This window comes from Onychostoma macrolepis, chromosome 14, assembly GCF_012432095.1.
Source record: "Onychostoma macrolepis isolate SWU-2019 chromosome 14, ASM1243209v1, whole genome shotgun sequence".
Taxonomy (NCBI): domain Eukaryota; kingdom Metazoa; phylum Chordata; class Actinopteri; order Cypriniformes; family Cyprinidae; genus Onychostoma; species Onychostoma macrolepis.
In genome coordinates this window covers 2,585,152-2,610,158 of record NC_081168.1, presented here as the reverse complement: position 1 = coordinate 2,610,158, position 25,007 = coordinate 2,585,152, and the positions used below count along the sequence as shown (strand labels likewise).

The following is a 25,007-nucleotide window of genomic DNA, read 5'->3' as shown; positions in this document are numbered from 1 at the left end:
TCAATTTGTTAACATTACTTGAAAAACTCTTGCAAGCTTATTGCCTCAGAAAAATCTAGTTCAGGTTGCTCAATATATTCAACTTTACCCAGAAGCCAATTTATGAAAACTTGAATATACCAAGTAACTATAAATAGATTTTTTCTGAGGCAATAAGTTTGCAAAATGTTTTGAAGTTAACAAATTGAAATTTACAATGTAATAACCCAATTGGCAAACAAATCAGATAATCATATATTCCACACTGTGTCCAGATATAGGGGGGGAAAACCCTTTATGCATCATACATGCCCCCATTTCTTTCTGCTGCACTTGAGTCTCAAGATAACATATGTGACCCTGGAGCACAAAACCAGTCTGAAGCAGCACAAGTATATTTGTAGCAATACCCAACAATACGGATCAAAATTTTCCATTTTTCTTTTATGCCAAAAATAAGTAAAGATCATGTCCCATGAAGATATTTTGTAAATTTCCTACCGTAAATATATCAAAACTTAATTTTTGATTAGTAATATGCATTGCTAAGAACTTCATTTGGACAACTTTAAATGTGATTTTCTCAATATTTAGATTTTTTTGCACCCTCAGATTCCAGATTTTCAAATAGTTGTATCTCAGCCAAATGTTGTCCGATCCTAACAAACCATACATCAATGGAATGCTTATGTATCCAGCTTTCAGATGATGCATTAATCTCAATTTCAAAAAATTGACCCTTATGACTGGTTTTGTGGTCCAGAGTCACATTTAGAATATGGCATCACACGGTGAAGGATTTCCAAATATTTTCCACACTTGTTGTTACCATCCTGCAGCCGGAATTGAAGTCTAACAGCACCAAAAGAGTGCAAAAGTGTGACAGGCGTCCTGAGTGGAGTGTGACAGAGGCGCGCAGCAGGCAGTGCCAGACAAACAGGAGCAATAATGAGCCTCAGCAAGATTCACATCTCAATAGAAGCAGAGAGAATAACACATATTGGCCTGTTTAAAGCCATGGTTATTGCTAACTTTAGGTGCACTTATATGTAAATATTCTGGATTTACTACATTAGCAAATTGACGTTCATATCTGATGTAAAGTAGGTGGAAATTTTCAGTTGCTGTGAAGCCACCATCAAGACCAGAACAGCTCTCTTCTTTAGCAAAGCCAATTTGTTGCTTCATTTTAAAACACTAATACATTTTTTTTTCATGCCACATTCAAAGGAATAGTTCACCTAAAAATTTAAAATTTGATAACATTTTTCTTCATCCGATTTGGAGAAATGTAGCATTGCATCACTTGCTCACCAATGGATCCTCTGCAGTGAATGGGTACCGTCAGAATAATAATCATAATAATAAACCTTATTTCATATAGCGCCTTTAAAAGTAGCATCTCAAAGTGCTTTACATGCATATAAAAATATGAAGTTAACACAAAAGTACAGACAGTAAAAAACTAACCAAACAATGATTTTAAAACACTAAGGGATGAGAATGAGAGTCCAAACAGCTGATAAAAACACAATTATTGCACTTTATTGTGTCTTTAAATAGCATTATCATATAAGGTGAAAGAAAGAATAGACAATCGTTGGTGATTATAGTTATTGTACAGTCTGGCTTTTTTCCCAGTAACCATTTTAAATGAAAAGTGATCACCTGTTTTGATTAAACCGTCTTGTGTTGTAAGTAATGACCAGCTTTTACATCTTAATTTCAAAGTTGTGTGCATTTTTTATTTTTAGTATTTATGGTGGTGGTATTTTGTATTTGATTTGATGATTATATATATTTTTTAATGTAAGCATTAACCTTTAGTTGTCATTTGCAATTTTATAGACTATGTATGTCTGTATGTGTCAGAATACGTACCCTGTTTTGCATGATGTGTAGCCAATAAGCAAACAGTACTGGTAAAGATTTGCTTGGGTTAAAAAGTTTAAAATACAGTCCTACACTGAAAAAAAAAAAAAAAAAATATATATATATATATATATATATATATATATATTCATTGAATTCACAAAAAAAAAAAAAAAAAATTAAGGTAAGTGGTTGCAATTTATTTTAGCTACATTTAAACAAATTGTGTTGAAAGTTAGTCAAATAAATGTGTTTATTTAAATGTAGCTAAAATAAATTGATTGCAACCACTTACCTTAAAAAATGTAGTAAATTCAATTAACCATTTTTTTGTTGTGGTTAATGAAAAAAAAAAAAAAGCAACATTCTTGCTTTCTTAAAATGTAATGACATTAAACAGCGCCCTCAAGTGAAGACTTTTCCCAGACGGATTATTAGACGACTTTTATTTTGAAAGCAAGGGTCGCGCAATCAGGACATTTATTATGAAATTCACAAATTCTCTTCCCGGATGTTTTTTTTTTTTTTTTTTGGTCTCCGTGGTAAAACATACGGGACTTATCATTCATTGTTTTCAAAATGAAGGATGTCCGTTTAGATGGACATTTAGTGTAGTTTTGGCTTGCATTCACACAGGAAAAACGACTGTTTAATTCAGAAATAACTACTCCAGACCTTTGTAAACAAAACACTAGCAGGCTGCTGCTGTTCGTGGTTTAGCAAACATGCCTCTTGGTTTAAAACCATGCTGTGCTGTCTGCAAGACGAACTCTTCTTCCATGTGGAAAAAAGGAAACCAGGGGGAAATTTTGTGTAATAACTGCACGGGTAAAAGCATAAGCAGCGGCAGCTCCGGAGGATCTGCTTCTTCCGCCATCCAGCAGAATAACGGCGGAGGGAAACAGGTTTGAAAGCTCGCCTAAAAACTCGCTTTGTAACGTCGAATTCGCGAAGAATTCTTCAAAATAAATCCACACTGCAAACAGAGATCGGTAGATTACGTTACTTACTAACTGTAATCCGTTACTGATTCCAAATTGCATGACAAAAAATGTAGTTAGCGATGTAATCCATTACATATAATCAGACTACTTTTAGATTACTTTTGACTAGTGCTGTCAAACGATTAATCGCGTCCAAAATAAAAGTTTTTGTTTACATAATATATACGTTTGTGTATATTTATTATGTACGTTATATTTAAATATACACACATGCATGTATATATTTAAGAACAATTTATATTTGTATATTAAAGGCTAATATAAATGTATACATGTAAATATTTTCAAAATATATATTGTATGAGTGTGTATTTATATATATATATATATATATATATATATATATATATATATAATAAATATATACAGTACACACATATATTACATAAACAAAAACTTTTATTTTGGATGCGATTAATCGTTTGACAGCACTAGTATCTCATTGATTTAAATAGGATAATCTTGTACCATATTGATATAAAAATACAAGGATTAAGAAAATGTATTCCATTCATTGTTATTAAATGTTAAATTAAAATAAATCACTATAAAATCAATCAAAATAAAACACTTACTAATTATTTTATTTGTTTACCCGCATGTCATGTGATCATAACCAACATCAGAGAACCATAAACATGCAAATGTGATACTTAATAAAATCTTAGGGATACTAAGTAAATATATATATTAGGTGAAAGAGGATCAGATGAGTAAAAACGTTTGTGAATTTGTGCATTTTAATGTGTTTGAAAGACAAAAGCCTTCTAAAGAAATAGAAAAACACGGTTAAATAACCTACAGAGTGATAATTCAAATAAAAACTAATGTGTTAGTGTCAATGTTGAAACACTTCTTAAACCTGAAATGATTTTTGTAAATCCAGTGGTCAAATGCTGTGACTAGTGACTGCAAGACTTTCTGAGTGTATATAAGCTATTTTAGAAAGGAGCATTTAAAAGATGAAAAAGAGGAATTACGGAGAATCAATTAATTATGAATAATTTATTGCTATTGTGTAAATAATATGTAATCATGTGCTCCATAAAAAAGTAACTGTAGTTTGATTACGAGTATTTTAAAATTTCATCTAATTACTTAATTAGTACTTACTTTTGAAATCTAATTATGTAATCTATATGTGACCCTGGACCACTAAACCAGTCATAAGGGTTAATTTTTTAAATTGAGATGTATGCATCATAAATAATCTTTCCATTGATGTATGGTTTGTTAGGATCGGACAATATTTGGAAAATCAAAAGGGTGCAAAAAAATCTAAATATTGAGAAAATTGCCTTTAAAGTTGTCCAAATGAAATTCTTAGCAATGCATATTACTGATCAAAAATGAAGTTTTGATATATTTATCGTAGGGTATCTTCATTGAACATGATCTTTACTTAATATCCTAATGATTTTTGGCATAAATTAGCACTGACTGCAAATACACAACATCGCCTCATTGTACAAATGTGCTTGTTGTAAAGACGCACTCTTTACAAATTTAGAAACTTTTCATATATAGAAACAACTTTTTTTTTTTGTTAAATTACTGAAATGATGTACACTTGCACAAGACATTACAGTCTTCTAGTTTTATTCTACATGGAGCGGGTCGTCGTAACTGTCAAGCAATTATTACTATATCATGCTTACTTTTAAATACCGTTATACAAAGCTTAAAAAGTTTCTAAACAAAACCAGTGACACTAATCTTGTTTATTTTTTTATTTTCTAGTCCAAACAGGAGATCCACAGACGCTCCGCTCGGTTACGGAGCACCAAGTACAAAGCTCCGGCCTCTGAGAAGAAAGTCTCGACTAAAGGAAAGGGTAGACGACATATTTTTAAATTGAAAAATGTAAGCGCTTTTCATTCAGGATTGTTTATGAGTGTTTTCTTCCTCAAATATCTATGTGGGTTAAAGGAATATTTCATCCAAAAATTAAAATGCACTCACCCTCAGGGCATCCAAGATTAGGATGAGTTTGTTTCTTCATCAGATTTGGAGAAATGTAGCATTGCATCACTTGCTCACCAATGGATGTGAATGGGTGCCGTCAGAATGAGAGTCCAAACAGCTGATACAAACATCACAATAATCCACACCACTCCAGTCCATCAGTTAATCTTGAGAAGACAAATCCACTTTTTTTAACTTCAAACCATTGCATCTGGCTAAAATAAGAGTCCTCTATCACTGCAGAGCATGCATTGCATAAATCTTATTAAGAAACAAACTCATCTGCATCTTAGATGGCCTGAGGGTGAGCACATTTTCCATTGCATTTTAATTTTGGGGTGAAAATGCTTCAATGGCATTTTTTCTTCTTTAAATTTCCATAGCCTATCAAAGCACCAGAGTCTGTGTCAACGATTATCACATCAGAGTCCATGTTTTACAAGGTAATCGCTCCTTGTTTATAAAATGTTTCAATCTGCCACTTATTTATTCACTAACCTACTTGCCTTGTGTTCAGGGCGTCTATTATCAAATAGGAGATGTCATTAAAGTAGTAGACGAGGACGATGGGAAACCGTATTACGCACAGATTCGTGGTTTCGTCCAGGACCAGTACTGTGAGAAAAGCGCGGCGTTAACTTGGCTGATCCCGACGCAGGCCAGTCCTCGAGATCGGTTTGATCCTGGCACATACATTGTTGGTAAGTGCACGCATAAATGCATCGTTTTTGTTCCTTGCTGATGCAAATGTGATGTTAATTTTATACGACTGTTACATTTTAGACACAATATTGTCTGTTTTTTCTGTTTTGAAAATGAAAATCGTTCCAATCAAAACTGGAGCAGAACATATGTGACCCTGCAGCACAAAATCAGTCATAAGCAGCACAGAGGTATATTTGTAGCAATAGCCAACAATACATTGCATGGGTCAAAATTATCTATTTCTCTTTTATGCCAAAAATCATTAGGATATAAAGTAAAGATCATGTTCCATGAAGATATTTTGTAAATTTCCTACCGTAAATATATATAAACTTCATTATTGATTAGTAATATGCATTGCAAAGAACTTAATTTGGACAACTTTGAAGGTGATTTTCTCAATATTTAATTTTTTTGCACCCTCAGATTCCAGATTTTCCAATATTGTCCGATCCTAACAAACCATACATCAATGGAACGCTTATTTATTCAGCTTTCAGATGATTTATAAATCTCAATTTCGAAAAATTTACCCTTATGACTGGTTTTGTGCTCCAGAGTCACATTTGTGCAGGGTTTCATTCCTGAATGAATCTGTTTTTGAATGAATCATTTGAGTCAGTGATTCAAAAATCCACCCGTTTGCTTCGTTTCTAAATGAATCAGCCGTTTTGAACGAATCATTTGAATGAACGATTCAATGAATCACTCGTTAAGACGGGGACTTGGTTTTAGTGTCATATCAATTTATCCATAAATCAGCCAAAGTACCAGCACAAAAACACCCTCTGCAAAATACAGTTTAATTATCGTTATTGGAAAAATAAAATTGAGATATTATTTTGTCAATATCGCACACACTATCGCAGACAAATGTACTCTTCTCCAAATGTCAGGTCTGCATTGATTAATTAATTGTTAAAGGATATTTAAATTGACTTGGTAATCCTGGATATCTTTGCTTAGGCCCCGAGGAGGACTTGCCGAGAAAAATGGAGTACCTGGAGTTTGTCTGTCACGCCCCATCAGAGTATTTCAAATCAAGAAGCTGCCCTTTCCCAACATTACCGGTTCGTCCAGAAAAAGGCTACATCTGGACTCATATAGGACCGACGCCTGCTGTCACCATTAAAGAAACCGTAGGGTGACGTGAACACTTTAAATCAGACTGAATTGAATTTTTTTTATTTACGTGAACTTTCAGTACAATTATGTGTGGTATTTCCCTTTGAAGAGTAAATTTCACAGTATTTTTCATAGTAAAACAGGTGTACAAATTGCAAATTGAAACTTTGTGAACAAAGTTAATTTGTAACACATCATGCATACTTTTCATGCGTGTATAAAGTCATACCACCCGGTTTACGTGTGCTGTCCTCTGTGCATCTCTCAGATGGGTTTTCTGAGCTGTGCTGTTGGAAAACCCAGCAGCTTTCAATAACACTCTCCTGTTCAGATGAGCTGAGGCTGAAACAGATTCCAACTCCTGCATTAGATTTTAGCCAAACGTTGATATGAGCAAAAATGTGACCCAGGACCAATATTTGTGTGATAGTCATAATGATCTATTGAGATTTATACATCATCTGAAAGCTGAATAAATTAGCTTTCCATTGATGTATGATTTGTTATGATAGGACAATATTTGAAAATCTGGAATCTGAGGGTGCAAAAAAATCAAAATATTGAGAAAAATCTTTTCAAATGAAGTTCTTAGCAATGCATATTACTAATCAAAAATTAAGTTTTGATATATTTATGGAACATGATCTTTACTTAATATCCTAATGATTTTTGGCGAAAAATGGGTGACCCATTCAATGCATTATTGGCTATTGCTACAAATATACCCCTGCAACTTATGACTGCTTTTGTGCTCCTGGGTCACAAATAATAATTAGTTTGATTTTAATATAATTTCTGGAACTCACTCACATAGAGAGAACTTTTCTCAGGCTTCAAAGTCTCCTGATCCTGGTTCTTAAAGTCCTCCTCTACTATTCTGCAAGACATTGAAAGTTGAAAGTCTGTATCCAAAAAATACCTGGAAAGGACCAGAGCAAGGTTTTTTTTTTTTCTCAGCTACTTTGAAACAGACTCTAAATCAGGAAATGATGACAGAAAGTTCATTTTTGGTATATTTCTTTAAGAATGTGTAATTTTAATAACTAATGCTCAAACAAACATGATTTACTCAGCAGTCTTAAAAACATTTGTTCAGTCTTTGAACATTTCAAGGGCAAATGCATAAAACAATCAAAAAAAAATTTCTGTCAATGCGGAGAATGAATGTAAAGAATATGGCCTAGAACAAACTGTAAGACACATTGAATGCGTTTATTATAAAAAGCCAGAGGCCAGAATATGAAAGCAAGCGCAGCTGTTTGAAAATCACAGATTTATGTTTTGACTCATGGTGCAAATTTTAATTTTTTCCCTGCAAAAAAAGTTTCCTGTAAACTAAAATGAAAGTCGTAGTCGAGATTAAAGTGAACAGGAAGAGTTTCCACACGTGAGGCATTTGTGCAGATGATGTGCTCAGGAAAGTCATAAATGCTTTTCAGTTCTGTCTTATTTGTCTTTTTTGCTCTCTGGCTCGTCCTCGTGTGGCTGCTCTTCTTCAGGAGCCTCCTGTAGGAGCGTCTTCAGGTCCTCAGGCTCCTCTCCCTTGCTAAATTTCTTAAATCTCTGGAATATCTCATTTAGGTTGAACTCTCGAATGATATCTTCCTGTAAAGCACACAATGCATGTCTCAGGGAGGAATAACAAATTGCTTTATGCATCTTTCTGGAGAGTGTCGGACGTCTGAAGCGCTTTACCTCAGTGAAACTCCACCCGATGGCTCTTCCCTTCTTGTCCAGTAACGGACGGCGCATGATTTCTCGACCGCCCTGCAGGAGCAAGAGCGAGGGCAGCTGCTTGCAGAGCGGCGAGGGGTTCACCTTATACCTGTAACGAGAGCATAGGACTGCAAAGTTAAACGTAACTATGATATATCCCTTATTTTGAGTTTGAGAGGAAGACACTAGAGAAATGGACTTGCCTCTCGGCAACTGCTCCATATTGTCCAATGTCCACTTTTCCAAATTTGAGGCCTAAGCAGTTATACCTGATGAACACGGTCAAAGTCATTAACCTCGTGAAGAAATGTGAGAGCACGTGTGTGTGTGTGATAGTGTGACTTACTTGAGTGACAGGTCGGCAAAAATGGGTGCAAATGACTGACACTCTGAAGACCAGTTGGCATAAAACTCAACGATCCACGTCACACGACCGTCCCTCTGCAGCTCTTCCTGACAACACACAGAAAAACATGCACAGTAATTAGTTTAGCCCATAAAAGAGGATACAGATAAAGGGATATGACGTAATATTAATTTAATAATTTATCATTTTAATTAGTGCTGTCAAACGATTAATCGCGATTAATCGCATCCAAAATAAAAGTTTTTGTTTGCATAAACAAAACTGTGTATATTTATTATGTATATATAAATACACACACACACAGACAGTATATATTTTGAAAATATTGACATAATTTATATTAGAAATAAATATATTTTATATATAAACATAAATTTTTTCTGGAATATATACATGCATTATAATCAGTACACGTACATATATTATGTAAACAAACTTTTATTTTGTAAGCGATTAATCATTTGACAGCACTAGCTTATATTTATTATGTATATATAAATACACACACATGTAAATATTTTCAAAATATATACTGTATGTGTGTGTCTTTACATATGCATAAGTACACACACATATATAAACAAAAACTTTTATTGTGGATGCGATTAATCGTGATTAATCGTTGCCCAGCACTAATTTTAATATAGTATTATTATAGATTAAGATGTAAGATTTGGATGATGACTTGTAGTCATTTTCAATCAATGCGATATTATATGAGAATAAACCATTTTTAAAAAATGGAGAATGGACAAAAATGATTGGATGCTCTGCAGTGAATGGGTGCCGTCAGAATGAGAGTCCAAACAGCTGATAAAAACATCACAATTAATCTCTGGTGAAGTTAAAAGCTGTGTGTTTGTAAGAAACGAATCAAACTTAAAATATGTGATGTTTTTATCAGCTGTTTGGACTCTCATTCTGACGGCACCCATTCACTGGTGAGACACTGATGCAGAGACACATTTCTCCAAACTTGATGAAGAAACAAACTCATCTACATCTTGGATGGCCTGCATTTTTTTATTTATTTTGGAGTGAACTATTCCTTTAATGCTTGTTTCACTCACGTCTATCGTTGAGTCACTGAAGTATGTGATGTACTCGGGGCCCATGAAGATCGGTGGTTTACATGTGATCAGAAACACTGTATAAAGAAAGCACAGTGGTAGTTATTATTTTATGGATCACAGATTTGATCATATTTTCATATTTCCCATCATTTATTTACCCACACACAGCGTGAGGTAGAGAAGGCCAAGTCTCAGATCCACTCGGAAAAACAGCACCACGTTCGCCACCTTACTGAAGAGAAATATATTCCCTATGTGCTGCTCCAGTGTTACTGAGAGACGGAGAGAGAGAGATCTGTCCTTCCGTTTAAAATACAGCACCATGCATCAAGGTAAATATTATTCATGAATATCTTGTGTGATTATGTGTGTCATCTGATGAATCACATTTAAACTTACTGGCTCTGCGGTTCTTCATCATGACAATAGCACTGAGAAACATTAAAATCTCCAACTCCCTCTATACAGAGCAATTACACACGTTATTCAAATATATAAACACATTTGAAAATGCTTGCAAATATATATTTACATTATATATTTTTTTTCCAGGTTTAATTCATTTGATCAAAAAATACAGTGAAAACGGTCACATTGTAAAAAAAATTTACATTAAAATCTATTTTATTATATTTTAAAATGTATTTTATTACGGTGATGTAATGTTGAATTTTCAGCATCATTTAAACATTTATGATTATTATTAATGTTGAAAACAGATTTTTTTTTCTGGAAACCGTGATACTCTACCATTCAAAGGTTTGGGGTAAAAAAAAAAGAAGGAAGAAATAAATACTTTTATTCTTTAAACTGACCAAAAGTAAAAAATCAAAATCAAAAAGTGAGAGTAAAGACATTTACAATGTAAAAATATATATATATATATATATATATATATATATATATAATAAAAATGTTAACAAAAATAAATAAATAATAATAATAAAAATGTTCAATGAACTTTGTATTTATCAAAAAAAAAAAAAAAAGTATCACACAAATATTAAGAAGCAAAAGCTCTTTTTCACATTATAAACTGATATTAATTGAACACCAATAATAATTGAGCAACAAATCTTCATATTAGAATGATTTCTGAAGATCATGTGACACTGAAGACTGCAGTAATGATGCTGAAAATACAGCTTTGATCACAGAAATAAATGATATTCACACTGAAAACAGCTATTTTAAATTGTAGTAATATTTTACTGCTTTTACTGTATTTAATAATTAAATAAACGCAATGTTGGTGAACATAAGAGACGTCTATAAATAAATGATTGCACATATAAATACATATTTAAAACAACAACCTATAAATATAATTATGACACTTCTGTATAAAATACACTTAGATGCTGTGGTTTATTCTAGTTACAGGGAAAACACAGTCTTTTCTGCTATAGTGCAAAGTGTTGCTACAATAAAGTAAAACCATGTCAGAGATCACTGCTGCTTCTATACACTCTTAAAAACAGGGAAACCAGCTTTGGTTCCCCACAGAACCTTTCACTGAACCATTTTTTCTTAGTTTTAAGAACATTTTAATAATCTAAAGAACCTTTTGTGGAATGAAAATGTTCCATGTTCTTTGTGGAACCACTGATGCAAAGAACCTTTATATTTAAGAGTGTAGGCTTTCCAAGTGAAGTGCAGCACTGACCCAGTCAAAGGCGCAGGAGTTGTTGTCCTCTCTCTGAGACGGTAAATGCTCACACAGTCCCGGACAGCTGCGGACGATGGCAAACGCCAGGCTCATCAGCAGGGACAGCAAATAATACGGCCGATAAAACCATTTATAAACCGCTGGAAGGTAGTATAGAGTGGAAAGTAGCCCTCTAATTAAACTCATTGCTGCAGGCGTGTAACAGACTAAGTCCCATGTGCTGAAGAAGAGTGAGAGGAGAGTAGAAATAGACCACAGAGACAGCTGAGAGGTAACATGAACCTTCAGTCCAGAGAAACATGGTGTTTCAGAGAGCAGATGGGATTCAGATGGTGGGGATTTATGTAGTTTTCTGTTGGATACCAGCACATGCACACTCTCAGAAATAAAGGTACAAAAGCTGTCACTGGGCGGTACCTGTTCAAAAGGTACACGTTTGTACCTAAAGGGTCCATTTTGGTACCTTAAAGGTACATATTAGTACTTAAAGTGTACATATTTGAACCTAATAGGTACAAAAGTGTACCTTTTGAAAAGGTACCACCCCAGTGACAGCTTTTGTACCTTTATTTCTGAGAGTGTGGGAGTAATAGGAAATGGAGATATGCAGGTAAAGTATAGTATAGAGTGAAAGAATAGACGTGAAGAATAGATGGCAGAAACGATGGTTTTAAAGCATGCATAGAGTTGTTGATAAATATGTGACCCTGGAGCACAAAAGCAGTCATAAGCAGCACAGAGGTATATTTGTAGCAATAGCCAACAATACACTGTATGGGTCAAAATGATAGATTTCTCTTTTATGCCAAAAATCATTAGGATATTAAGTAAAGATCATGTTCCATGAAGATATTTTGTAAATTTCCTACCGTAAATATATCAAAACTTAATTTTTGATTAGTAATATGCATTGCTAAGAACTTCATTTGGACAACTTTAAAGGTGATTTTCTCAATATTTAGATTTTTTTGCACCCTCAGATTCCAGATTTTCAAATAGTTGCATCTCAGCCAAATATTGTCCTATCATAACAAACCATACATCAATGGAAAGCTATTTATTCAGCGAAAAATGACTGGTTTTGTGGTCCAGGGTCACATATAGAGTAACAGAGGAAACCATAGTCTCAGGTTTAGATTTGGTCTGCTCTTAATAGCAGTTTGAATAGAATAGGGAGGGATTTTTATTTTTTGTATTGAACATATTGAACCAAATATATATATATATATATATATATATATATATATATACAATGGCACTGATACATTTAAATAAATAAATATTAAACAAGGCACATATACAATATAGATGCAAAGTACCAATAAACTTCTGGAAATTCTGAGAAAGAAAAGAATAAAATAAAATAAATAAAAAGTGTAAGTAGGGGTCTCTTCAAATAAATCAAGTTCTCTTATTATTCCAACACGTTTCTGGGCCTTGTTACTTTTTATATATTCCAATGATGGAAAGTAATTATAAATAAAGTCTCTTTTAAAGGCAGAAAAATAAGGTTTTGTCTTCATATGCATTTATGAAGAACAATTTTGCCCAGAATCAACATTATATTAATGAAAAAAATCATTATTTTTTATCATCGAATAGCATTCCAAACATAATGTGTTTTCTAACCAAATTGGGCAGTAACTGAATTTGTGTTTCTAACCAATAAGACATATTTTCCCAGAAATACACACACAAAAGAAAAGATGATCAGTTGTCTCTATGTCAACTTGACAGAAAGTACAGGCATTTTCTTCAAAATTAAAAAACCGGTATCTTAAAAACTGAGATGAGGGATATATATACCATTACATATTTTAAAATGAGTTTTCTTTGCTTTACAAGCCACTGGAAAGCTAAAGCACCTAAAAGTTGTATTCCATCCGCCATTAAAACCCCAAGAAGAAGAAGAAACGCGTTTCGGGTACGGTTTGAAACTAACGGCTGCTCGCGCTCCGTAGTGTGACGCGCCTGCTGTTGGCGGGGATTTTTGTAAACATCAACAGAAACATGGAGGAGTCCGAGAAGAGCAGTGAATCTGTCTCAGCTAAAAGTACCGCGGATAAAGTGGACGATGGTTCGTCTCGTCGGAACGACTCGGTTAAATCATCGCAATCTAAACCGAGACTCAAGCTCTTCAGTAAAGTGATGGAGAAGAGTCTGCAGTGGCTGCTGGACAACGCCAGGTAACGTTATCAAACACGGCTTTCAAACTGATTTTTCTGTTGTCTGTTACTAAGTTAGTTCCACTCTTTGTGTCAGTTTCGACAGGTTTTCCCACTATTTCCAGCCTCTGTCGAAGCAGAACCCTCAGCTGACTGAAGCCATGCACAAACAGTTCATCAGCCAGCTGCAGACTTTAGTGCAGGTAACGATAAACTACAAGACTGTGTCGAGAAGCTTCGAATCCTTGCGAATCGGAACTAGGGCTGTGCGATGATATCGTAATTGTTGTTTTAAGGTTGACATTATCGAGTATAGAGCAAAACCAAAACACATACGAAGTGCACGCTTACATTACGTGATGAAGTCTAGACTAGTGCGCATGCGCAATTAGAGCATGTTCTGTCACTGCATGATTCAGTCTAATTAAATGCATTAAGAATGATCACGAAATTCAAGATATGGGGGCAGAAAATGTATATGTATATCATTTCATATAGTTAAAATCACAAGAAGAGTGCCGTTTTTTCTTCAAAAGTAAGCAGGATTACAAATGTGATATTGATTTTATACAACAGTTCAATAAACAATAAGTTAATATTAAGAGACTTACGTTTTTAGACACCATATTGCCTGTTTTTGCTCCATTTCGCCAACAAAAATAATTCCAAACACGTCTCTGAGCAACATGACAGTGTTTCGTTCCTGAATGAATCAACTGTTTAAATGATTCGGTTCAGTCGCAATGATTCACTTGTTAACAGTGACTTGCTGCCACCTGCTGGCGGTTTTAATTTCACATTTAAAGTATCTTTTCATTTTTAAAATCATTTCAAATATCAGTATTCAGTGTTTTGTTTAAAATATCAAAACATTATGCATTTGTAACTGCAGGTTAAAGCACTCCATGTCCTAAACGGTGTGTAAATACATCTAAATACCACTTCAGATGCAACTTCTGCAAAGATTAATTTTGTTGATACTGGTTTCATTTGTTTTGGTAACAGCCTAAATGTCTTATTATTCTAATTGACTGATTAAATGTAACATTTTGACTCAAAAGATGCACACTTTTAGAAAACAAAAATGGCTTTATTAAAGGTAAAATTGCCCATAAAAGGTAAAAATCAATTTAAACTTATATGAAAAGATTAATTTCTATCACTGATGTGAACTGACCCACACAGAATATGAAGAATATCAAAAACTGCAGTTGTCTACGGTAGTCTTGCAGAATTCACTTAAAAAAAAGTAAGTGAATTTAGGTAAAAGGGTGCATTATCCCTTATAATTTAATAAAACATATAATACAGACATTTCATAATAATATAAACAGACATTTCATATTAACTTTATTAAGTGATTTATTCATTGCATTTAATAGATCACGTTTTCAATAAAACATTTGCAGTTGGTTTGTAAAAAGGTTTCATGCATGTTTTATGCAAAAGCTTCGTTTCTCTCGCCACTAACCCCTGGATCATCTATTTCACCCCCAAAGTAAATGGAAAGACATAACTATTTAACAGAATGTTGTTGGGACATTATTTACATGACAGTTAAACACATTTTCTCATTTATAGGTTGTAAATATAGGGGAAAATCTTCTTGCATTCTCATTGCTGTAATGCAAAGAAAGTGTAGCCTAATGTAAATTGTAGAGTTTAAGTTTATTCGTAGGCCTTGTGGTATTACGTTTTACATTTATGCATTTGCCTGGTGCTTTACGCTGCATTTAAGGTTTACTTTATCAGTTCATGCATTTTCTGGGAATCAAACCCATGACATGCTCGAGCTACTTCTGTTGGATTTTAGGGAAAATGTGGTCCAGAGTTGTGTTTTAGTAGTGATGATGTTTCATATGTTTTGTGCTGTGACGTGTGTGTTTAGAAAGAAATCGCCACTGTGATTGAGGAGGGTGACCTGCAGGTGAAGTTTAAAGAGCTGGACAGCTTGGAGGAGCTTGCTAAAGACACGCCACAAGCTGCATGGTGAGTTCACAGACCGATGAGAACCTGACTCCGCAGCTTTTATAATGAAAAAAATGACCAAAATATTTTTAATCTATGCCACAGGCAGTTATTCTGCTTTGAAATGTGCGTTCTGTGTCAGAATGCCTGTTTTTGTTTTGGTCTGTGTGACTCCGCCCACTGGCAGTTTAACCAATAGGATTTCAACACTCTGGGTTGCCAGTTGATGGAAAACTCCTCATCCATGCAAGCCAAGCAAATGAACTGGGTCAGAGATGGCAGATTCTACTCGACGTAAAAAGTCTTGGCATCCATCTAAAACGCTCTATGGCTAGACGCATAAATGTGGATAAATTAACTCATCAACTTACAGTGCAAGGCGCTCCTTCTGTTGTGTGTCATCAATCTGGCAACCTAAAACACTAATTTGTATTGCAATTCTTTTACCATTCACTGCACTTTAGGTGTGTCTCACATCAGACATGAAGCGCTGAAGTCTCGAAAAGACACGTCTTTCTTTCCAAGAACACTGAATTTAAAACCAGAATATATTGAAATAAATTATGTTCAATATTTCAAGAGGGTATCTTTAGGGTTAGGAGTCGGCTAGGACAATAATTAAGTGTATACAATTAAACAACTACATATTTCCTTAAAAAATAATAATATACAGAATTGAATAGCAAGTGCTATAACATGAGGTGCTAATAGATACATGCATACAAAAAATAAATAAATAAAAAACCTATAGGGTCCCTGAAACTGTGGCCTCCGGTTGTGCAGGAATACCCTTCTCAATATTTGAAGAGTTCATTAGCAAAAATAGATAACAAAAATCATGTTTTTTGTTTATCCTGCATTCCATTTAACATCAGTCAAACTGCAGTTGGGTTGTTTTGACTAAATAATAACTAAAAAAAAAAAATACAGCTAACTAACACAATAAAAACAACATGATTTATGAAAATTAATAAAAATAATTTTTGCAAATAAATTTAGACTGCAGTACCCATTTTAGTTTTACATACTGCACCTTTAAATTGCAGATCATTTCTAAACACTACTATCTCATGTATTTTCCCACTTGCATGAAACTACATGAAACATTTGTATATTTAATGTATCGTTGAGGCTCTTGTTTTATACCGCAGGCGTCCGAGTGGTGTTCCAGAGCAGGATGTGTGCAGTGGTTTAGTGTCGTATTATAAGAAGCAGGAGGAGTACATGCGGATACAGCTGAAGAAGCTCCAGAAGGAGAACGCAGGTCTTGCTCTGAAGGTGCAGGCCGGCCGAGAGAACATCACACACACAGAGCAGCGCATCGCCGCAGGAGTGGAAGAATGGAGGGTACGAGAAATTTTTTTTTTTTTTGGAGACACTCAAATTTTCATTGTGGACCACAAAACCAGTCATAAGGGTCAATTTTTTGAAATTGAGATTTATGCATCATCTGTTCGTTAGGATCGGACAATATTTGGCTGAGATGCAACTATTTGAAAATCTGGAATCTGAGGGTGCAAAAAAAATCTAAATATTGAGAAAACTGCCTTTAAAGCTGTCTAAATGAAGTCCTTAGCCATGCATATTACTAATCAAAAATTAAGTTTTGATATATTTACGGTAGGAAATTCATGGAACATGATCTTTACTTAATATCCTAATGATTTTTGGCATAAAAGAAAAATGGATAATTTTGACCCATACAATGTATTTTTGTCTATTGCTACAAATATACCTGTGCTGCTTATGACTGCTTTTGTGCTCCAGGGTCACATTTGTTACCTCAAATTCAGCTTTGCCTCTTCTTCTCCATCTGCAGGCATCACTTGAAGATCTGGAAGCTTTTGTCTCGACTCTTTCCCCGTCTGAACACTTTGAGTCTCTCTAACATCAACGGTCATTTCTTGGATTAGTGAAGCCTGAATGTAATTTTATTGTGCATCTGCAAGGTTTATTTTGTGTTCTAATATGTCATTAATATGTGTACTCTGTTCATTAAACAGCTCTTTTTGACAGTGTTGTTTCATTGTCTCTATATAAAGAATAAATAAATGGGGAAAAAAACATCACAATGGAATCATTGCAGTGGAGGATTTTTGACAGTTTTATTATTGGTGGAAACTTGTTCAAGGGAACCCTTTCTTCCAATATTGTGATTATTAATGCAATAAATGCACTAATACAAATAATGCAAGCTTATTAAATTGTAGCCTGTTTATTAACACAAACTATGGCTGTAAAATAAGGTTTTTGTTAAAAAACCAAACAAAAACAAGTGACATTTCAGCAGTGTGTGTCAAGATCCTGATTTTTATCCAGAGTACAAACGTATAACGGATTTAGCTTTTTTATAGTTTAATTAGTTAAATATAACACTTTATTTTAAATAATTGGAAGTGTACTGTGAATCACTAAAGTTAACAATCACTGCATCAACAAGTGGTGTGCGTCTATGATCGTGTCATTACGGTACCGGCCGCTGTTGTTAACGTGATGAACACAATGCGACTCTAACCGGCAGCCGCTCGGATTTTTTATTTGTACTTTTTTTTTATATATAAATATATATACATTATTTAGTTTCAGAAGTTATGACGGAAATATTTTCAACTTTGTTCGGACAAAATGACGCACAGCCATCCACGGGGCCAGCAGGTTTGGGGTTCGCCGCTGGTAAACCTCCGCCACCGATGCCGGCAAACCAAGCGCCGGTGGCGGCTCAGATTCCAGGACAGCACGGGGATGAGGGGCCTACACTGCGAAAACCCGGAGCCATGAACGAACCTTTCTATTTACTTCGAGAACTGCCCGGTAAATACGTCCGTAGTGCTTAGGAATACAGTACGGCGTGTGTGTGATTTGTAATGTTATGTAACTTGGTAAACTGCATCTAGATGAGCTTTTGTGTTTGTTTTGATCCAGTTGGAAACGACCTGACTGGAAACACGAACCTCATCACGCATTATAATCTGGAACACGCGTATAATAAATTCTGCGGCAAGAAAGTGAAGGAGAAACTGAGCAACTTTTTACCAGAGTTACCAGGTAAAGTAAATATGTTTGTTTTTGAGAAAGATGCATATTATCCGCTGAATTCCATGAAAATGTTTGCCACAAATGGTTTCTGACATATTGTGACACTGGACCACAAACACAGTCATAAGAGTCAATTTCTTAATAAATAAGCTTTCCATTGATGTATGGTTTGTTAGGATCGGACACTATTTGGCTGAGATACAACTATTTGAAATTCTGGAATCTGAGGGTGCAATAAAATCAAAATATTGAGAAAATCGCCTTAAAAATTGTCCAAATGAAGTTCTTAGCAATGCATATTACTAATCAAAAATTAAGTTTTGATGTATTTACGGTAGGAAATTTACAAAATGACTTCATGGAACATGATCTTTACTTAATATCCTAATGATTTTTGGCATAAAAGAAAAATTTATAATTTTGACCCATACAGTGTATTGTTGACTATTGCTACAAATATACCTCTGTGCTGCTTATGACTGCTTTAGTGCTCCAGGGTCACATATACCATGTTATTGGGGTCGCTTCAACCCGCAGACATGAAAAACATCCAGTGAAAGAATGTTAAAGTAGCCCAGTTCCGCGGGCAACACTGACTATACTACTACTATTATAGTACGTTGTGTTCTCTGTCTTTTGCAGGTATGATAGACTGTCCAGGAATTCAAGATGGCAGTTCTCTGCGCTCTCTCATAGAAAAACCTCCAGTCTGTGGGAACTCTTTCAGTCCGCTGACAGGAGCTCTACTCACTGGATTTCGATTACACACTGGCCCGGTAAATTAATGCACTAACACAGAGGCTGTGCCTCAAAACCTAAGGAGCTACCTACCCAGACAACTTAAAACGTCTTCTCAGAGCCTCATGTTTACAGTGTTTGTGTGTGTTGCAGCTTCCAGAGCAATACAGACTGATGCACATACAGCCGCCAAAGAAAAAGAGCAAACACAAGTACCGACATCACCGACCTCAGGATCCTCTGCCTCCAGGTGACACACAAACCTGATGTGTTTTCTCACACACACTCACACTCACACACTCAGACACACACTTGCACTCACACACACACACACACACACACTTGTTTCACTATCCTTGTGGGGACATTCATAGGCGTAATGGTTTTTATACTTTACTTACTGTATGTGCTATTGTCCTACACCAACCCTACACCTAACTCTACCCTTTACAGGAGACTGCATTTTTAGATTTTCAAAAAACTTCATTCTGTGTGATTTATTAGCTTGTTTACCCGTGGAGACCTCAATTTAGGTCCCCACCGTGACACGAGTCCCCATAAGTCTGTGTGTATTCAGGTTTAAGTCCCCACCTGAATGGAAAAACAAGTACACACACTCACACTCAGACACACACACACTCTCACACTCAGACACACACACACTCACACACACTCACACACACACACACACACACACACACACACACTCAGACACACACACACACACTCAGACACACACACACACACACACACACACACACACACACACACACACACACACACACACACACACACACACACACACACACACACACACACACACACACACACACTCAGACACACACACACACACACACACTCAGACACACACACACACACACTCAGACACACACTCACACACACACACACACACACACACACAGACACACACACACTCAGACACACACACACACACACACACACACACACACTCAGACACACACACACACACACACACACACAGACACACACACACACACACACACACACACACACACACACACACACACACACACACACACACACACACACACACTCACTCAGACTCACACACACACACACACACACACACACACACATTCGTTTTTGTGAAAAGTGGGGACATTCATAGGCGTAATGGGTTTTTATACTGTACTTACTGTATGTGCTATTGCCCTACACCAACCCTACACCTAAACCTACCCCTTACAGGAGACTGTGCATTTCAACTTTCCCCCAAAAAACCTCATTCTGAGTGATTTATAAGCGTTTTGAAAAGTGGGGACATGGGTCAATGTCCTGAAAAGTCACCTTCACCTTGTAATACCTGCCATACCTTTGTTATTATACACATCTATGTCCTGACTTTTCACAAAAACGCGCACACACACATTCACACTCACACGGGCATTAACTCGTCTGTTTTTCCTGCGCAGAGACCCCCTCAGATTCTGACCCCAAGAAGAAGAAGAAAAAGAGGGATGATGATCCCGATCGCAAGAAGAAAAAGAAAGACAAGAAGAAAAAGAAGGTGAGTGACTCACAGGGTGAGCTTAAAACAGTTCATATGACTGAATAAGATTGGGTCTTTCTTAGAGGACAGACTATATGTTTTTAACTGAAATACTAGAATATTAAATGCATAAACTTTGGAGATGATTTATAAATTTAAAGGGACAGTTCACCCAAAAATGAAAAATTGCTGTTGATTTACTCACTCTCAGGCCATCCAAGATGTAGGTGACTTTTTTTCTTCAATAGAACAGTAAAGAAGATTTTTAGCTGAAACTGTGCTCCTTGATGATTCATGAAATGCAGGTACAAATAATTTTATATAGTCAGCAGCTGCTCGTTATTGAGAATAAAAAAAAAGCATATCAGTGAATATGAAATTAATACCCGTGGCTCCTGACGATATATTGAGGTCTTATGAAGCGAAACGATCGGTCTGTGCAAGAAACCGAACATTATTTACAGCATTATTACCTGTGATCCAGAGCCTCAGGGAAATATGATTATTTTAGCCTGGTTCTTCTGGACAGTTTGTTTCAAGTCAACTGGTCCAAGTCTCTAATTTATGTAATTACTCAATGGCATAAAGTATATGCAATTATATTATTAAAGCACCCAATAATACATGCATGTCTAAAAGCATGTAAAGTGAATAAACTAGCCTTCATCAGTTTACCTTTTTACATAAACAGTGAGAAACCATAAAAAGATCCAATGTTTGGATCCCATTCAGGGCTGCCAGGTTTTCGCAAACAAAGCCCGCCCCAAATGCTAATCAAAGCTGAATACACATTTTTTGGCGGGGTTCCCTTCATGCAATTTGCACTCCGTGGGCTAAATATCACGTTAACAGTGTTAAAAGTAGCCCAATTCCGCGGGAAAACCACAGACTTGGCAACACTGATGCCATTGTGTTCTGTGAATGATTTTGACTGATTTTAAAGCAATCTGGTTTCTCTGGTTCGTCTTTTTCTCATAGAATCGACACAGTCCTGATCATCCTGGTCTTACTGGATCTCAACCCAACAGCAACAGCCTGAGATAGAACCACTGTGTGTGTGTGTGTGTGTGTGTGTGTGTGTGTGTGTGTGCGCGCACGCCTGAATGAATGTTGAACAGTGTTGGAGACCCTGATATGGACCAGTATGTTTGATGTTTACAAAAACTAATTGTTGAAGACTTCTGCCTTTTTTTTTTTTTTTTTCTTCTGGTTATAAAGAAAACCTGAATGAATAAACTTTATTCTTTACACATGCTTCAAATGAACTTTTTCCACAGCACGACTAGTAACCGAGCAAATACACCAAAACAAACGACATCTTCTACAGGAACCGAGAATAAACACATGCAAAATGTAAATCTTTAATGACTGCATTACAGATGATGATTATTTCCAAACAACTAGTTTACCCAGTATGTGCATCTGATCACTATTTGTTAGTCACCTGCATTGAAAACCAGCAGATATTGATTTTGTATCCAGACCTGGAAAAAGTACTGAAATGTAATGCATTCTTAAAAGGTTACACATTTCTGTAGACAAAATCATTTGTATGCCCAGCTATAAATCTATCCTCATCCAGTCAGGAGAGGGCAGTGTTAAACAAAGAAAGCACTGTCAAAAGCCTATGAGACTTTTTTTTTGTTTGTTTGTTTAAATAGTGTTGCATTGCTCTAAAAAATAATTTCCTGCTGCTGTGTGTGGAAATATGCAAAAGCTGTCACTAGGTTGGTTCCTTCTCAAAAGGTGCACTGTTGTACCTTATTTATCTCTAAAAGGGTGCATAGTAATATCTTAAAGTTACACATTAGTACCTAAATGGTTCCTTTTTAGTACTTAAAAGGTGCAGTTTAGTAGATTTTGAAAGGGTGCTGTTGCAGTAACAGCTTTTGTGTCTTTGTTTCTGAGAAAAAAGATTTAAAAAATAATAATAATAATAACCAGTATTAATGATAATGCTAAAAAATGAACAGGGACCTTTCTGGAAAACATTTCTCAGTAGTGGCCCCTCGTCACAGGGTCTGGGACAGTTTAGTAAGTGTGTGACTGATAGGAAACGCTGGAAAAAGCACCGACTTTACTACAGAACGTGCTCCCTCGTGACGCAGACAAAACAAACACAGCATGTGCGGTTAGGCCAGAAGGACAGCGTTCCCGCTCACTGCTTACTATGTCTGGAATCTGCTTTTTGTGAATGAGCGAAGATGCCAAAACAGCCTTTTTTTCAGTGGATGATTTATTACACACTTTGTCATTATTTCTGACCTGTCATGAATAGAGAAAACAGCGAGTTTCAAATATTTGGAATTATTCATGATAATAATGATAAAAAATTGAGCATAATTTAAAAAAAAAAATTAATTGTTTGTTCATAAACTGCTCCAGATTTAGTATAAAGACATGGCACTTGAATTCCAAGTTTCAATTTTTTGTTTATAACTTCATATTTTCATTCATGGTTCTTACGGTGCATATAACATTATTTTTGTATTTGTAATTCCCATTTAAATGCACTTATTATATTGTGTAAATGCATTTTTGACTCTAAATGCCTTATATTTACAGGCAGTTTTGTAATTAATTAAAAAACTTTTTTTTTTACTTGAATAAAACCAGTGTTGGTAAAAATATTTTCCCTTGACTGAAATAAGCCAAAATAAAATGTTAATTTTAGATGAAAATTAGAAATAAAACAACTTTATTCACTAAAAAAATAAACCTAAACAGGAATACAAAGGCACTTGAACTAAAATAAAAGCTAATTAAAAATATAATTATTACATACTATAATAGAGAATTAAAAATACTAAAATAACACTGCGTAAAGTATTGAATCCCCACCTGGCTAGTTTGTTTAATTGCAGGCACCACCAGATGGCAGCATGCTTCAAGTGAACTCAATCAAGACTCCAGTGAACAATTCAGAGTAACAGCTTGCATATTTTATTGTTTTTGGTGTTTCAAATATGATATTCTTGCACTCTGGATGCTTTCTTCCTCCCACATATTCTCTTCTGGTCTCATATGGCTTTATTGCAATGCATCCATGTCTAAGTATGGCTTTGGTTTCCCACATTTCTCTCATGGTGAGATTTGAACGGTGACACTGGATAATAACATAAGGCACTAGTTTCACACAAAACATTAAACGCACATTAACATCTGCAAGAGAGACTGCTGTAAGCACATCATCATTTCCTCTCCTGACCTCTAAAAAAACCCCAATTAACCCAATCCCACAAGCTGTCTGCACACTAAAGCAGATATGAATACACGTCATGCTATTTACAGAGCACATCTACTTTAAGCTTCACAATAACAGAAATACAAAAATATACGTTTCCCTTTCAGTGTCTATGAAACTCAAATGCACAGAAAAATCTGAAATGGACACACAAACATTAATTTCTGTTGCTTTATAAAAAAATCTTGTTAAATCTGCCTGAAATGTTTTAGCTTTGGGATAACACTTAATGTAGTGAACCGAAGGTTAATAAAGCTCCATTAGCAGCGTCTTTGGTGGCAGCTGAAATGCTCCTGTTGATCGTTTCTCAACAGAAGCCATTATACAACAATCATCGCTCTTTCTCTTTGGTGAACAGACAGACGCTCCATTGGCCGAGGTAGTCCATCAATCACAGCCAATGTGTGTGTGCAGTCCAATAAATAATTCTCTAAAAACATTGCATTCGTGTCGCAGGCAGATTTCTAGATTTTCAATACGAATACTCATATTTTGAGTCAGATGATCATCAAACTACACTGCAAAAAATTATTTTCTTCCTTAGTATTTTTTCTTGTGTTCTAGTATAAATATTAGTGCGGTCATAATTAAAGGTATATTTTGAAAATATTTATGTTTATATTCTTATATATAAACAACATTTTTCTTAAATACATACATGCATGTGTGTGTATTTTAATATACATAATAAATATACACAGTATATACACACACACGTAAACAAAAACTTTTATTTTGGATGTGATTAATTGCATTAATATACATCTACATATTCTTGAATCAGGATTCATTTACTGATGCATGACAAGTAAAATGACTATTTTGTCTTGTTTTCTGAAAATATTATCCA

General features: G+C 35.2%; 4 protein-coding genes across 7 annotated transcripts; 3 read left to right on the top strand and 1 right to left on the bottom strand.

Moving 5' to 3' along the window:
- The first annotated feature begins 2,373 nt into the window (after positions 1–2,373).
- On the top strand, positions 2,374–6,886 carry LOC131553757 (GATA zinc finger domain-containing protein 1). Its single transcript, XM_058798628.1, has 5 exons — positions 2,374–2,756; positions 4,596–4,718; positions 5,204–5,263; positions 5,338–5,521; positions 6,492–6,886. The coding sequence occupies exons 1-5, from the start codon at positions 2,577–2,579 to the stop codon at positions 6,671–6,673; spliced, it is 729 nt and encodes a 242-aa protein (XP_058654611.1). The 5' UTR covers positions 2,374–2,576; the 3' UTR covers positions 6,674–6,886.
- Positions 6,887–7,020: 134 nt separating this feature from the next.
- Positions 7,021–14,319, bottom strand: tmx2a (thioredoxin-related transmembrane protein 2a). 3 transcript variants are annotated; one of them, XM_058798626.1, is made up of 9 exons: positions 14,252–14,319; positions 11,473–11,539; positions 10,206–10,266; positions 9,965–10,078; positions 9,804–9,880; positions 8,713–8,819; positions 8,570–8,635; positions 8,346–8,475; positions 7,021–8,255 (listed from the first exon to the last, which is right to left on the bottom strand). In XM_058798626.1, exons 1-9 carry the CDS (start codon positions 14,284–14,286, stop codon positions 8,097–8,099), a joined length of 816 nt encoding a protein of 271 aa, XP_058654609.1. In that variant the 5' UTR covers positions 14,287–14,319; the 3' UTR covers positions 7,021–8,096. The 3 variants fall into 3 exon arrangements, with proteins under 3 accessions (XP_058654609.1, XP_058654610.1, XP_058654608.1); XM_058798627.1 differs by lacking the exon at positions 14,252–14,319 and adding an exon at positions 13,341–13,393 and having other exon boundaries at positions 11,473–11,827; XM_058798625.1 differs by lacking the exon at positions 14,252–14,319 and adding an exon at positions 12,020–12,701 and having other exon boundaries at positions 11,473–11,853.
- Positions 13,430–17,666, top strand: si:dkey-6i22.5 (polyamine-modulated factor 1). Its single transcript, XM_058798629.1, has 5 exons — positions 13,430–13,661; positions 13,738–13,843; positions 15,529–15,629; positions 16,760–16,955; positions 17,428–17,666. The coding sequence occupies exons 1-5, from the start codon at positions 13,486–13,488 to the stop codon at positions 17,494–17,496; spliced, it is 648 nt and encodes a 215-aa protein (XP_058654612.1). The 5' UTR covers positions 13,430–13,485; the 3' UTR covers positions 17,497–17,666.
- Positions 17,667–18,037: 371 nt separating this feature from the next.
- med19a (mediator complex subunit 19a) lies at positions 18,038–22,161 on the top strand. 2 transcript variants are annotated; one of them, XM_058798074.1, is made up of 7 exons: positions 18,038–18,419; positions 18,531–18,653; positions 19,287–19,420; positions 19,536–19,632; positions 20,837–20,931; positions 21,125–21,218; positions 21,892–22,161. In XM_058798074.1, the coding sequence occupies exons 1-6, from the start codon at positions 18,200–18,202 to the stop codon at positions 21,167–21,169; spliced, it is 714 nt and encodes a 237-aa protein (XP_058654057.1). In that variant the 5' UTR covers positions 18,038–18,199; the 3' UTR covers positions 21,170–21,218; positions 21,892–22,161. The 2 variants fall into 2 exon arrangements, with proteins under 2 accessions (XP_058654057.1, XP_058654056.1); XM_058798073.1 differs by lacking the exon at positions 21,125–21,218 and having other exon boundaries at positions 18,041–18,419.
- Positions 22,162–25,007: the final 2,846 nt, after the last annotated feature.

Bases quoted from the DNA above. Each gene is read 5' to 3' on its own strand.
- LOC131553757 (XM_058798628.1), top strand. From the start codon at position 2,577: ATGCCTCTTGGTTTAAAACCATGCTGTGCTGTCTGCAAGACGAACTCT. The intron at 2,757-4,595 runs GTTTGAAAGCTC...TTTATTTTCTAG, and splicing joins ATAACGGCGGAGGGAAACAG to TCCAAACAGGAGATCCACAG. The intron at 5,522-6,491 runs GTAAGTGCACGC...ATCTTTGCTTAG, and splicing joins TCCTGGCACATACATTGTTG to GCCCCGAGGAGGACTTGCCG.
- tmx2a (XM_058798627.1), bottom strand. From the start codon at position 11,661: ATGAGTTTAATTAGAGGGCTACTTTCCACTCTATACTACCTTCCAGCG. The intron at 8,476-8,569 runs GCAAGTCCATTT...CTCTCGTTACAG, and splicing joins TATGGAGCAGTTGCCGAGAG to GTATAAGGTGAACCCCTCGC. The intron at 8,256-8,345 runs GTAAAGCGCTTC...TGTGCTTTACAG, and splicing joins TCGGGTGGAGTTTCACTGAG to GAAGATATCATTCGAGAGTT.
- si:dkey-6i22.5 (XM_058798629.1), top strand. From the start codon at position 13,486: ATGGAGGAGTCCGAGAAGAGCAGTGAATCTGTCTCAGCTAAAAGTACC. The intron at 15,630-16,759 runs GTGAGTTCACAG...TTTATACCGCAG, and splicing joins GACACGCCACAAGCTGCATG to GCGTCCGAGTGGTGTTCCAG. The intron at 16,956-17,427 runs GTACGAGAAATT...CTCCATCTGCAG, and splicing joins CAGGAGTGGAAGAATGGAGG to GCATCACTTGAAGATCTGGA.
- med19a (XM_058798073.1), top strand. From the start codon at position 18,200: ATGACGGAAATATTTTCAACTTTGTTCGGACAAAATGACGCACAGCCA. The intron at 19,633-20,836 runs GTGACACACAAA...TTTCCTGCGCAG, and splicing joins TCAGGATCCTCTGCCTCCAG to AGACCCCCTCAGATTCTGAC. The intron at 20,932-21,891 runs GTGAGTGACTCA...TTTTTCTCATAG, and splicing joins AAGACAAGAAGAAAAAGAAG to AATCGACACAGTCCTGATCA.